This window comes from Macrobrachium nipponense, chromosome 16 (genome assembly GCF_015104395.2).
Source record: "Macrobrachium nipponense isolate FS-2020 chromosome 16, ASM1510439v2, whole genome shotgun sequence".
NCBI lineage: Eukaryota > Metazoa > Arthropoda > Malacostraca > Decapoda > Palaemonidae > Macrobrachium > Macrobrachium nipponense.
Genome location: NC_087209.1, coordinates 27,596,902 through 27,612,428, shown reverse-complemented (window position 1 = coordinate 27,612,428; position 15,527 = coordinate 27,596,902). Strand labels below are relative to the sequence as shown.

Sequence of the window (15,527 nt, the reverse complement as noted above, 5' to 3'; positions counted from 1 at the left end):
CATCCCTCATTGAGACCTTGGGCAAGGTCGGCCGCGAAGTCTGACTTGCTTATCATACTTCTTGAGAGTGTGATGAAACTGATTACATTTTCGCTCTTTTTTTCCTTTGAGACTACATGGAACGTTGACGAAGGTAATCCTCTATTGTGCATCGTATAATTTCCAGTGCACTAATCAATGCCGAAGCAAAGGTTTCCTGAGTATCCTGTGAACCAGACCACTGTTTTTTTTTTCTTTTTTTTATAAGTAAGTAACAGGTTAAAATGACTCGGAAATAAATTGACTTTACAGAGACTAAAAGTAATGACATCAATGTACGATATACTTATGACACAAAGTGAACTCAATAGTTGTCCTTTGATCAAGTGAACCACTCTTGGTACATTTCACTTGAAATGAGGAACTAAGAATAGGCTGTCTTTATGGGAATATGTAAAGATATGTATTTATTCTGTGTTTGGATGAATATATCTCATTCCATGAGACATCTTCAAATTTTTCCATAATCATATAAACGAACGCTTGTGTTTACATTAATGTGATTGTGTGTGTTTGTATTATCAATCTGATTATTTAAGAAAATAATTCACTTTCGTGTCAATAGATTCATAATTCAAAGATGTTTCTTTTCTCTCTCGGCAGATGTCCCTCGGGTCGGAATCTCGGCGAAACGAAATTGCCACAGCAATCCTGACGTAATGAAGGTGAGACAATACATCGTAATTTGACATTTCCGTGTTCGTTTTGCCTTCGCGAGACGCTTCGCATGTAGGTCAGGCATTGATCATGACTGCAATCATAGTTCTGTTTACTCATGTTGTCACTGGGGTCTCACTCTCAAGGTGACATTGCAGATGTAGTAGAGAAAATAATCCTCGATATGGCAAGAAATACTCAATAATACCAGTAACCTGGCGAAAGAACATGGCTTCATCGGAATGTAGGGTTCGCGTTTAAAAGATTCTCATCTATGGCTTATCGAGATTTATTATCTAATATGATATATGGCGCCGTCTCAACAAGGCTTCATCTGTCAGATGATAGTTCCTTTATCATCATAATCAAGAAATGACACGATGATTATTATTATTATTAATTAATGTTAGCATGAGTTATTATAATGGTGAAGAAATCCATAGTGGTGTAGATGTAAATATATATTATAAATATATTTTTACTATATATATTTACATTTACACCACATTATTATTATTATTATAATTTGAAAAAGGGCTTCATTCATTATTATTATTATTATTATTATTATTATTGATTAGGGGATTCATTTTTATATTATTATTATTATTATTATTCAGAAGATAACCCCCTATTCATATAGAACAAGCCCACAGGAACCATTGACTTGTAATTCAGTCTTCCAAAGAATATGGCGCTCATTTGAAACAAAGAAAGTTAAAACAAATCATTTCTTACTGCGACTGTGGTATGAAAGGTCAATTTCCGACGGCCGTCGTGGAGTTTCCGGTATAAAAATGGGGTCATCCCAAAACGCTCTTGGGTAGGTAGGACGTTCTTCGGACATGAAAGGTACCAAGGGTCTTTTCCCAGAGCCTTTCGTCATCGTGGACTGTCGCTTTCGTACTCCCTCTTTGTTTTCAGTACACGATTAGCTAACATCTGCTGATCCCTGCGTACCTTCATAGACATCTGAGACATTGTGAAACCTTGCTCTTTGTAAGATAATATCTTTAGCAGCAGATTATGATAAGGACAGATTTCTTATGAAGCGTAATATTATATTGAAGACTAACTACATAGACAGATTTCTTCTGAAGCCTTATCAAGTGGTGCAGACGCTTGACTAATGAGGCATTGCATTACCCGCTGAATATTTTGAAAGGCAGATTATATGTGAACCAAAAGGGTCTATCATATGTTGCAAAAAATTTTGACAAAGATAGAAAACAGATTTCTTGTGAAGCCTTATATTATATCGTGTACTACTTCAGACGGGTGACAAGAAAAAAATGATTGTCTCGAGACATCAATAATATTCATAGCGGAAGGGTACATGATAATGTAATGAATACAAGCATAGTAAGATAATAGTGAATGTACAGTCTCACATTTCATTTATCTGCATTATGAGGCATTGCATTATACGCTGTATATTTTGACAAACAGTTTGTATGCGAACCATGAGGGTATTGCAAAATTTTGATAAAGACTGAAGACAGACTTCTTATGAACCATAAGACTTTATACGAAGCTGCAGATGTTGACATGCATATTTCTACTGGCATGTGAGATTATATCGTGAGCTGAGCTGCAGGTTTTTTTTTTTCACAAAGATATTTCTCTCGTGAAGCATAATACCTGATCACACGATAAGGATTTCGACACAGAATGATTTATCATTGAACTTAACACTTGTATCTAAATTCCGAGGACTTCTGTAAATCAGTATATTATCTTATCAGCCAAGACCAGCTTTACACTCGTGCGCATTTGCTGGAGCTAAAAATGTCCGTAAATATATGAATTCCTTAATAAAAGTTTGGAAATAGATTGTAGATTTTACTTTTCATGGAAACTTTGGTATACAGCCCAGGAATCGAGATGGAAAAAACATCCATCGATTACGGAATTGCCCGAACTTTTAATAATCATGCAGACCAACATTCCACTAATTATTATTATTATTATTATTATTATTATTATTATTATCAATGGGAAATCATTACAAGCAGCACGAAGGTAAACAGTGATATGAGAGATCAAACGAAAAAACTCCTCTTATTATCATTATTATTAAAAAATCCTCATAGTAGTACGAGTCTTCAAATGTAGATACAAATCCACACTTATGTAAATGAAATTTAAAACTTTAACGGTAGCTTTCGGGAATCTGTTCGGTCCCCCTTATCAGTCTGATAAGGGGAATCGATCAGATTCCCAAAAGCTATCCTTAAAGTTTTAGATTTAAATATATGTACATTTACGTAACTGTGGATTTGTTTCTCCATTATTATTATTATTATTATTATTATTACTAATTATTATTATTATTATTATTATTATTATTATTATTATTATTATTATTAAACTGAATAATAAACAGCCTTTAAACGAATAATGCCTTGAAAGATAAAACGGAAATACGCCAAGAGAAAATCCACCTGACTCGCGTCAGACTTCTCAGAAACGTATACAAAGTACCCTCGGCCGAGTCTCAGCCGTTCGTTCCCAGTGTGAGAACGAGGTCGTCTTCGTTTGGGTGTAACAGCCAGCTTTAAGTTAGAGATCTCGGGTACTAAACAAAGTGCAGTTTTATGTCTTTGTGTAGGGATGCTTAGATCTGTGTGTACGTCGATAAACACTGGACAGGTGATTGAGTATGTGCGTATGTTTACGTAGATACCAAATGGAAAGGTGAAAGAATGTATGTGTATGTTTACGTAGATAAAAACTGGAAAGGTGAAAGAGTGTATGTGTATGTTTACGTAGATAAAAACTGGGAAGGTGAAAGAATGCGTGTGTATGTATTCGTAGATGATCACATAAAGTGAAACAGTATATGTGTATGTATACATAAATGACCACAAGGAAGGTGAGAGAGTATACCTATGTATATATAGATAGCCACCGAAAAGGTGAAAATGAAAGATTATGTACCAAGCGCTGTCGTTTATTATGTACCCCAAAGATGTGTATCTGTAATACATGAAAGCGCTTTGTACCACGTCTTTGGTATTCATCATTCCAGCTTTTATCTACGTATAAATATATGTCACTTGCAGGTTTGTGTCTTATTACTAGACTGTGTGTTCAATGATGAAGAAACTATATAGGTTTGGTCGCCTAAAATGAGCTCGTTCCTACAAGAATTTTTATTCAGACACTTGACCAAAAAAAAAAAAAAAAAAAAAAAAAAGAAGTCCACAGTAGTGAGAAAGTCTTTCAGGATCACTAGATTACTGTGTGTCCTGAGGATGAGTTTTTCTTGTCTTATTCAGCCGTGTTTTGGATATTGTTCCCCGCTTTGGTCTTCAGCAATAGACTTGCCTCTTGAATTTTTGGGTACAAGCTGGAGTTCCATTCACTTTCACTTTCCCCACCTCTGACGCTGTCGTTCGATCAGCTCAGCGTGTAATCTTCGCAATATATTTCTTATTTCTGCCCACCCGTAGTATCCAGACTGTATCATCCACAACGTATAGATGTGCAGCTAATTTGAAGTCTTCTCTTTCATGAGGTTCATCACCACAACTTCTTTTTTTTTTTTTTTCTAAGACCTGTTGTTTCAGCTGTGAGCAAATTATATAGTGCTCTTCCTAGTCATGTAGTTGGATCGCTGGAAGTTCAGAAGTCCAAACTGGGTACACATGCTTTCGTTTTGAGGAGGCTTACTCGAGGTTTTTCTCAGTTTTATTGTTTGTGTGTTAATTTTTATGAATTGTTTATTCTTTATTATCTTTTCTTTTTTCATACGGGACTTCCTAATTCTGTGAAATGTAGATGGCTGCATTTGTGTATTTGATAAAACAATCAACACCCTTCAAATTTGCATGTAATGCTGTTCACCATCACCATATTTAGAGAGAGAGAGAGAGAGAGAGAGAGAGAGAGAGAGAGAGAGAGAATACCGGAAGCGTCCTCGCCCGCATGGATACTGTCACATGATTTATATACCATTTGGGATGATTAACATAATGTTGGTATAACAGGTGTTCGTACGACACATTGTCATGATGTCTGAACTCCATATTAATTGCATTCACAGTGTTGTTTACGGGGGCGTATCGAGTTGCGTTGGCATATAATGATTCATTGAATGTCAGAATACGGGCACACACATACGCGGGCGCATACATACTTATACATGTATATAGTATGTGCATATATAACATGTATGTATATAGTATATATATATGGTATGTATATATATATATATATATAATATATATAGATATATATATATATACTATAATATATATGTGTGTGTATGTATGTATATCGTAATTAAAGGTCTCAAATGCTGATTTCATTAATAATAATAATAATAATAATAATGATAATAATTTTATTATTATTATTATTGTCATCATCCAAAATGCACCAATATCTATATGGAACATGCTGAAATTAGCACATGGTGCGGGAATGAAACTAAGCCCTCGTAACACTCAAGAGTACGATGGTTAGCAGGTCTAGGACACTGGATCCTCCCCAACCCCAGAACTCTTCGTTGCCATGTTGCTTTTACCGCATGCAACCAACCCACTTAATATTCTTGGTAGCATTCAAGGTTTTATGACACCTGTTTGTCCTGAGGAATTGTTTTAATTTCTTTATTCTTCCTTCATGTTTCGAATACTGTTTCCCTGTCTGGTCTTCAGCAGCTGACTCGCATCTTAAATTGTTGAACAGAAATCGAGTTTTCTTTTATTTTTTCCTAACTGCTTATCAATGATTTTGATATTAATTTCTAACACCGCGAAAACAAAAACTGATAGTTTTGTTAAACTGCTTATCTATGAATTTGATGTTTTTGACATCGTTAGAAGTTAACTTTTAAAGATAGGCCAAATCAGCTAACGAAATTCTCAGTCCATATATTGGTTACTGAACGGAACAAGTAAGAAATGAATAAAAGTGAGAAAGTTTTATATGTTAGACAGATTTCCAGGGACCAAACAGATGCCAGAGACTTTTGAGTCTTCTGGACAAAGAAAAATGAAATACGTTTTTTCTTTTGAGAGTTTTCACCCTTTATCTCGCAGTTGCAGAAGACTGGAATTAGCCGTTTCCTTTTCCGCTGTTTCAGCAGCGTTCAGTTCGCTATTTCCGAGAGCGGGAAGCGGATTTCTCAAAATTTCTTCCTTTTTACGAAAATATCATTTTCCGGAGACAGCGAGGAGGGAACTATAATACTTTTTTATCTTTTCATTTTACCTTAGCGAACGACTCATATTTTGCAGAGCCATGCCATTTTCCAAAGCAATTGAGATTGTTGAAATAAAAAAGAACCGGCTAATGGAGTTTGTCGAGCTGTTAGGGGCTATCATGAAAACTTATTCAGGTAATCGCGCAAACATTGTATCGATTGAAATGTTCGTTCGGAACAAAGGCAACTGCGTATTTGTCCGTCCAGCAATTTCTGTTTTCTTTTGTTCGGAAGATTGACAAGAAAATAGGCCTATCATTTAGGCCGGTCCTCTGAGGGAAAATCTATTTTGGGCGCGCTTTTGTCTTGCGTCCTCTTTTCGTAATTGGGTTAGAATTGCTTTCAGATGATGGTGGTCATCCGTTATTGTGTTATTTTACATTTGGACATCAACGATGCCCTCATAGATGAAATTGTTATATATTAACCTCACTGTGTGATGTATTTGAATGGTCGTTCTATTCACCAGCAAACTGTTTGTACAGGTATTTCATTTTTAGAACATAGTAACAGGTATGCATTTCTGTGTATATGTATGTATGAATATACATTTTCGAAACACATCCCGTTCTTTCTATTCAAGACTCCAAAGGTTATTGATAACCGAAAAGCGCGAAGTGAATCAATCAAATAAGCACACACACATATATATTATATATATATATATGTGTGTGTGTGTGCGTGTGTGTGTGTGTGTGCTTATTTGATTGATTCACTTTGCGCTTTTCGGTTATCAATAACCTTTGGAGTCTTGAGTAGAAAGAACGGGATATGTTTCGAAAATGTATATTCATACATACATATACACAGAAATGCATACCTGTTACATTGTTTTAAAAATGAAATACTTGTACAAACAGCGGGAGTATGCTATTGCACAGAATTCCTAAACCACACGCCGACTTATATTTGACCTTCCCGAAGAATACGTAGGTCAAACAAAAACAAATCGTCTGTTTACAACTTCCAGCGGAACTTGAACAGAACGTCAACAAAGCGTGCCTGTGGAAATAATTGCGATAACAAGTTTCTCAAAATATCACGACGCGTCCGAGAAACCTAGAAATTGGTGGGTGGCCGTTATTTTCGGGGGCGCACGACGCTTCCAGGAACAGAATCAGAGGAGGCGAAACGCCCACGAGAGACACGGAGACAGAGATGACGTAATTCATTGATCAATACCAGCTGGCAACACTGCTGGACCAGACAAGTTCTCATGGGGTGGATGTGGGGGGGGGGGGGGGGGGTGCCTGGTACTGGCAACACTGCTAGTAGTAGTACTGTAAAAGCACTTGTTGCTGGCACACACACACACACACACAGAGAAAGAGAGAGAGAGAGAGAGAGAGAGAGAGAGAGAGAGAGAGAGAGAATGCTGTAACATGACTTGTTTCCTCCGGCACGGAGAGCTATCGTCCTTCGTCAGAAGCCATGGAAGCACGGCGTGCAAAGTAACCAAACTAGGTTATTGTCAGTTTCAATTAAAAATTAATAAATACAAATATAAATAGATAAGCAAAAACATCCCAATCTCGCTCCAAGCTAAGTATGTCAGAAAACACGTCCCGCAAGCTAATGCACTAATCAGCAAACAAGTAATGACGGTAATGACGCTAGTTACCGCATAAAATTCATGAGTCATGTATCAAGGGCTCATATAGTCTTAGAAGGTCGGGACAAACCCATTAATCAATATGCGACCTATTTATTAAGCAGCCAATGAGCTGCCTTATCGTCTCCATTTACTGACCTGCTTGATGAACCGAACGCTAAATCTATAACCTAGTTCTCATTCTTTTAACGCGTGTTTGCAGACGTCAGTGCTTTCAGAAATTATATCCGAAAGGAAGTAAAAACACCGATGGAATATCTCTCGCGGTGCATTACATTTGCGCGCATTACCCCTATAACTGAACTCTAAAACCATTACTATTGCACGCATCTTTCCATTACTATTGCACGCATGCATTTTTCAGGGTATTCCAGTAATCTCTGTTGTCAAACCCATTCCGACGAGAACGTTCGTTCTATTTTTTCCACAGCTCTTAACCTTTAGAAGTGAATGAATTTCAATGGTTGTAAGGTAGTTTCATTTGATTTTAATTTTTATTATTGATTTACTTTGCAAAGTTTTTTCATATTAGTGCTGTGAACTGTCATAGTGTTCGAATGTGTTCGTTATTTTATCATAACCATATGCAGTAGGGCAGTTTGATAAGAAATGACTGAAAGAATAAAGGTGAAATGAGGCGCGCAATTGTAATAAATTTCAGCGCTCAGTCGTAACACTTCGTTAATCCCTAAACGCGCGCAAATGTAATACGCCCATCTCTCGTACCATTAAAGTCTGTTGGCAAAATATTCATGACTTCGAGCAATCGACAAAGGTTTCAGAAGGGATATTCAGGTGGAAGTATGATATAGTAATATCTCTCGTACCATTAAACTCTTGGCAAAATATTCATGAATTCGAGCAATCGACAAAGGTTTCAGAAATTATACCCGAAAGGAAGTAAAAACACTGATGGAATATCTCTCGTACCATTAAACTCTGTTGGCAAAATATTCATGACTTCAAGCAGTCGACAAAGGTTTCAGAAGGGATATCCAGATGGAAGTAAAAACATTGATATAGTAATATCTCTCGTACCATTAAACTCTGTTAACAAAATATTCATGACTGCGATAAAATGTAAAGTTAATGTTTCATCATCCATTATCGTGAACTTAATTCATAAAATATTCAAAGGCATTTTACGGAAAAAAAAATAATGTTTTATCGACAACGTTATGCTGTTAAGCCGCATGATATCGATAGCTATTAGGAAAAATAAAATAATCGAAAAATAATAGTCTGCCTTCATAATTAGTGGCCCTTATAAAGATACAGCATTTTCTCCGATAGTTTTATTCATTCATCATTATGCTGTCATCCCCGGAGCGTGGTAGTGCCGTCAGTTCACCTCACGTAGTGCACTATAGGCATTACTTATTGATCTTTGCAGCGTCCCATTGGCCCCCTAGCTGCAACCTCTTTCCTTCCTTTTACTATGCCTCCGTTCATATTCTCTTTCTTCCGTCTTACTTTCCACCCTCTAATATTTGTTTCACAGCGGAACTACGTTTTCCCTCTGTTACCATTTAAAAACCTTACCGCCAATTTCCCTTCAGCGCTGAATGACCTCACAGGTCCCAGCGCTTGGCCTTTGGCCTCAATTCTATATTCTATTCTATCATGATGTCATGTCATAGAAATATGTGGGCCTAATTTGAGAAAAAGAAATTTAGGGCCCAAACATATTCTTAAGTAAGGAGATATCCGAGACCCTCATATGGCAAAATATTTGCTGAAGAGACAGCCAAAACATTTGACATCATTGCTGAAACAATCGATGATGTCATTAATTGTGTCGGATTATTTCAGTGATCTCATTAATTAGGACTGATTACCTCCGTTACAGTGTGGCATACCACTGAACAAAAGGAATTAGCAAGGACTGTTTGGATACAGATAATCATCCTCGGTCCTTTTTCCTTTATCTTTGCTCTGTTCAGAATGCAATTTATTTTTCCTTCTGTCGTTTGCTTTGTCCCGAACAGAATGTGATTCCCATACTGTTCCCGGAATAGAAATGGGGTCTTCATTCTAGGAAAGGGCGAATGGATGGGCATCTGGATGGGTGCTGAGATCGCCGGTTTTATATTGGGAGAGGATAAAGGAGAACTGAATTAGTTCTGGGCATCAAAGGAAATGCAGTAATACAGTGGAAAGCAACAAAGGCTTGAAAAACATTAAAACAAAACGAGAAAATTAAAAATTGAGGTTTCAGGGCTGATTCTGACTTCAAAGAGAAATAGTATAAAGGGCACAGAGCCAAAGAATTTAAGGACAGTACGGGGAAAGGGATTAATGTCAGAGATAAATCGATTGAGCACTCAGTCTTATAAACAAATATTAAAAATCCACTATATATATCTATATATATATATATATATACATATATATATATATGATATATATATATATATAGTTATAGTATGTGTGTATATTTTGTCAAGCTAAACTAGATTCCTCATGAAGCTTTTCTTATGGAGCTCCTAACCCATTTCGGATCTTTCCTATGGATAGTTCAATTCCCTGCTCTGCCAACGCGGAATCAGAGGAATTTATTTCTGGTGACAGAAATGCATTTCTCGATATAGTGTGGTTCGGATCCCACAATAAACTGTAGGTCCAGTTGCTAGGTAACCAATTGGTTCCTAGCCACGTAAAAATATCTAATCCTTCGGGCCAGCCTTAGGAGAGCTGTTAATCAGCTCAGTGGTCTGGTTAAACTAAGATATACGTAACTTTTCCTATGGATAGTGACCCCTAGAGTCGTTAGCTATAGGACTGATATTTCCTGGGGGTCATTATCTAAGATTGGACTAGTTCGGGGTTACTGTCCAGAAAAGATCCCCCATTTCTAACAGTAAGATTAAAGGAGGCAGTACATTAGGTGATATTGAGTGTGTTTATGTGTTTTGCCAAGTTATGTATAAGATGCCTCAAAGCTTTTATCAGAGAGAGAGAGAGAGAGAGAGAGAGAGAGAGAGAGAGAGAGAGAGAGAGAGAGAACGTGTTATGACTCCTAACCCTCTCCCAGTAGTCAGGTTAAAGCAAACATGTAATACGTGCTTTGGATAGTGCGTGGATGTATTATTTTGTCAAGTTATCAGAGAGAGAGAGAGCGCCCCGTTGTTATAACCCTTGACCCATTTCTAACAGTAAGGTTAAAGCAAGTAATATGTGCATTGGCCATCTCTTAGGAATTATAAACTTGTAAAACTGGTTCTGAAAGGGAACCCGGCCCCCCCCCCTAAAAAAAAAGCTAAATAAAGAAAAAGTATCATGAAATGTCATGCAGCTTTCTTCCATTTCCTGGTCTGCCTTTGTAGCAGAGATGGAAATCCTACGTGGTGCATCTCATGGACATTCTCAGTCTCGTTCGTGTGCGATTGTGTGTAAGTGTATGTATGTATGTATGTATGCATGTATGCATGTATATAAGTGCGTGTCCGTGTAAGAGTATATATATATATATATATATATATATATATATATATATATATATATATATATATATATATATATATTATATGCATGCATTTGCGTAAAGAAATGCGAATGCAGTATAATGAAATGCGTATATATAACATAATGAGTACATAGAGAGAGAGAGAGAGAGAGAGAGGTGGGACGAGAGAGAGAGAGCGTAAAAACAAAACAGGCTTGCACAGTCCTTGCGTGATGACAAAAAGAAAGAAAGAAAGAAAAACAATGTTTCTCCACCAGGTAGTGTAAAGTGATCAAAATCTGTCACCACGCCTTGACCCAGTTTACATATCTTTCAACACGAGAGAGAGAGAGAGAGAGAGAGAGAGAGAGAGAGAGAGAGAGAGAGAGAGAGAGAGAGAGTTTCCCTCGTCCTTGAAATGGATTTGGCAAAGGAACTTTGTATGCAGAGGCAAATTTGTTCTTCCGCTTGTTTTGATTTTTCATAATGAATCCATCTGATTAGTTGTTTATGCTTACACGTGTCATTTTGTCTGGATGTTCCACTAGGAAAATACAAAGCTGGAAAGGGAAATTTGCCGCCGAAGGCAACGGTAAAAGCAATGACAATGAAATTCCTCCTCTCCCCCAACCCCGCACCTTCCCTGCCTGCTTGTTTGAGGTTGCAGCTCAAGCATTTCCTGCTGACATCTCGAGGAGGTTGGCCGTAAGTCATGGCCATCGTACCTCCGCCGCTCAGTGGAGACAATAGGAAAAATTCATATTTGTAAAAGAAAAAATAGTAAATAACGTACAAAAAAAAAAAAAAAAAAAAGGGATACTGATATGCATAATCATTGATGAATTCAGTGAGTGTTCCAGTAGACGTCGTTTGTTCATTCGTTTTCGTTGTAAATTGTTGTATGCCCTGTTTTAAAAAGCCTTCAGAAAAAAGTTGGGACAATATGGAATCATACTATAATTAATAGAGTTAATGCAGGCCAGTAATAATACTAACGTAAAAAACACCGCTGTTGATGGGGCCAGTAATATAAGCAAGTAAATTCATTTTTTTTAAGGACTGTAAAACTTGAGGGAATAAGGTCTTCCAAAGCGGAAATGAGTTATGTGCGATAATAATAATAATAATAATAATAATAATAATAATAATAATAATAATAATAATAATAATAATAATAATCATGGTATTATATTGTTCAAAAATGCTTCTAATAGGAACACTGTTCTTTACTTACATCAAGAAAAGGATCATATTTTTTGCCTCCTCTCTAAAGAACGCTATTGTTCTTCATAGTCTTCAGTAATAATAATAATAATAATAATAATAATAATAATAATAATAATAATAATAATAATAATAATGAAAATACCATTATTTACTAATTGTTATCATCATCATCATACACAGGAGATAAGCATAATTGAAACAGATGAAATCGATCAACTGTCTTACCGATGAGGAGACCGATGGTAGACAAGAGAGCCGGAAGCCACGAGGTATGGTAGGCCGAGGCCTCCGGAAAAGCGCTCCGGACGTGGACGTAGAGAACGCCGTAACTTTTGATGAAGCCAACGATCCAAACGTTGACTAGGCAAGCCGCGAGGGCGACCACCCAGCCGTAGCCTCCGTCGGGGGGCGTGAATTCGACGGTCTTCAACTTCGTCTGCTCCGCCTGAATTTGCACTCTCCTGACCGCCTGTGGCAGCTGCTGCAGGCTGCCAGTTTGGGGTAGTTGCTGCAGGCTCCCTTGGGGCAGCTGCTGCAGGCTGCCCGTTTGGTTGTTCAGCTCGCGGGTGCAACCCTGGTCGTCTCCGATGTAGAACGACGCCACTTTCTTGGTGGGCGATTCCTCCGGGTCGTCTTCGCTTCCGGAATCTCTGGAGTCTCCTTCCGACGACGCCTCCGTCAGCGTCTGCAGCCGGAGGTTGGAGGTGGAGTTAGCCAATAAGGGCAATGCGCCCACGTTTTCTATCGGGGGCAGGGTGGGAAGGGCATCGGGCACCAGAGATGCTAAATCGGCGACGGTATGCCTCTCCTGGGGCTCCTCCGTAGCGGCACTGACGCTCATGCCCACGCCTAAGGCGACGGTGAGGGCAGCCGTCTCGTTCTCGCTCAGGGGAGTCTCGTCGGGTGTCCAACCGTCAATTGTGGGCAGGGCGGGACTGCTGGCTACTTTGTCCATAGCCATTTCTGCTAATGTAGGAACTGGGAGTCGGCTACAAAAGTTCGCGTCTAAAAATAACCTCAGATATAAAAGAGGTTCTCAGTAGGTGGAAAAATATATTTATGATTGCAGGCTATACTGATATTTGCACTTTGAGAGAGCTTAAAGCACAGTCAGAAAAGACTTCAGGAATTGTCGAGGGACGCCTCCTTATTCATTCATAAATCTTAAGAATATTCATAAAACTATAGCACCAAAACTGTACACAGCTTATGAAAAGGACTGGTGAACGTTCAGTACGTGCGTTTGTATGTGATGAATATGATGATAATTAGCACCAGTATACAGTCACTTGCACAGTCGGGTTATTTACCCCATGAATGAGATAACGAGAATAACATGGTAGTGAGAACTCGTCAGAGAGGCTCTACAGAATTCATCTCTGACATCTCAAGAGACCTAGGTGTGATAATATCCATCTACGCAACTCTGGTCTAATGGAAGAAGTATAGGTGTGAACATCCAATGCCCACGGAAATGCTTTTTCCATTCCTCTCTACACACGCACTTGGAATCACTTCAGACACACTGCGACAGCCGAGGACCTGGGGAGCCACATCTTACGTGAAGGGAAGGAGCGAAGGGCTTCTTGTTGGACGCCGGTGATTATGCAATCACGGTTCAACTCCCTCTGAGGCAGGGAGCGAGAGATACCCTCGGTGCACTGAGAGGCAGCTAGACCAACGTTGTCTTACGGGCGCCAACAGCCCACTGAAGCTCGCGCGCGCTCTCCCGACAGTTTTATATAGACAACTGTTGCGGTGGGAAGCGGTTGCGAAAGCTTTTATAACACAGTCGAGTCCTGTTTCAGGTTGACAGTTCAGTTTACAAGTCTAATGTTGAATAACTTCAGAGAGGAAGGACTAAGAAGACTTTCACGTATGTAGAGGAAGAGTTGTCCCATTCCTCCAATAACGTTTAGGTGTATGACTCATCAGGCAGGGAGACTGTTTTCGCCGGGGAGCTCTGCTCCCTCCCCTCCCCTCGGCTACCGGTAACTGAACGCAGGCGCATGCGTCGTTTCGCCGCTGGCATAACACTACACCATTAACTTTTCGATTTGCAATCTACAATGAATTTGCATACCTGCCCATACTTGCGTCAGTGTGATACGAAGGCTGCTTTCATCTCCAGCTGCACCGTGAGACCTACGGGGGGGAAGGAAAGGCGGAAACGAAGGTATTTCGTCATGGAGATTTCCAAGAGCAAGGAGTAGGGGTGGGGTGTGTCGGGTGTGGGGAGGGTCATCAGCTGCTCGATCAATAGTATCTCGTGCACGCGACCTTGGGGATTTTCCATCACTTACCTCGTTCATGCCTGGGCCTTCGCAATAGATGTTTCCCCTCTTTGGAGATGTTCCTCCTTCTCTCTTCCTATTTGGCGATCAGCTGGTTAGGTTGTAGTTTCTGACGTACTTTGGAGAGGAGCCGTAGTCCCCAGGTGTATGGGGCTGTTACGTCATTCGTCGTAGGCCTATTTTTCAGTATTCGGTGTCTGCCTATGATGTTCCCGTACGTGTCCCTTCTAACCACATAATTGTAATTCATTCGATTCTTCGTCATTCATTCCTTCATTAATATCATGGCCATTTTCTCTTTTATATTCATCTCTCATTGTGCCTGTGTTTATTACATACCAAGCATCTTCTCAGCTCACCTCATCAGCTGTTCTATGTATGAAGAGGATAGGGTTGTTTATTAAGTGTGCAAATTAATCTAGTCTATAATAAAATTTAATATTTCTTTAGTTTATTTCAAACGATACGTAGTTGATCGTTTTTAATAACGTTCAAATATCTTATAAATATATCCCTTTAACCTTGCCGCTTTCACCAGATTCCTCCTATCTGGCGGAAGTTTCATGACCGCTTCAGTGGAGCGCATATGCCCCTGTGTTTGGCATTCGTTGGTTGTCACTCATCCAAATCCTGACCAGACCCAACGCGAGAGATTGTTCTACGAAAGACAACCACATCTCATCCCTCCGCGCAGCCAGGCAGGAGTGGAACTTCGCGGAAAGCTAAATATTGCAAGAAAACTCTCCCAAACGCAGCCTCAGGCTTCCGGTCTCTGCTGAGATTCCTCATTTGACACCAAATGCGCTCCCCGGGCCAGAGAACGAAGCATACACAAAACGTACCTCGAGTGATCCTTCAATCAATACAGCGGTCCAGACGAATCCAAATGGACTCCTGCGATAAGGCTTTTAATCCAGTGTCTCACGGGTTGTGTTGCTGTTACTGGGTAAGGACCGGAAGACTAGGAAAGCGTGATGGGTTGTTAGGGTCGCATCAAGGAATTAAATATTGACATCATGGTTGTTACAAAGATAAATAATC

The 15,527-nt window shown here is 39.1% G+C and overlaps 1 protein-coding gene across 1 annotated transcript in view; it reads right to left on the bottom strand.

Annotated features, from left to right (window-relative positions):
* Positions 1 to 14,076, bottom strand: part of LOC135195618 (uncharacterized) — a 31,907-nt gene extending 17,831 nt beyond the window's left edge. The window contains exon 1 of the mRNA XM_064221958.1: positions 12,418 to 14,076. Coding sequence (XP_064078028.1) covers positions 12,418 to 13,153 — 736 coding nt within the window. The 5' untranslated portion in view covers positions 13,154 to 14,076. The remainder of the gene's footprint in view (positions 1 to 12,417) is intronic.
* Between the last annotated feature and the right edge of the window lie 1,451 nt (positions 14,077 to 15,527).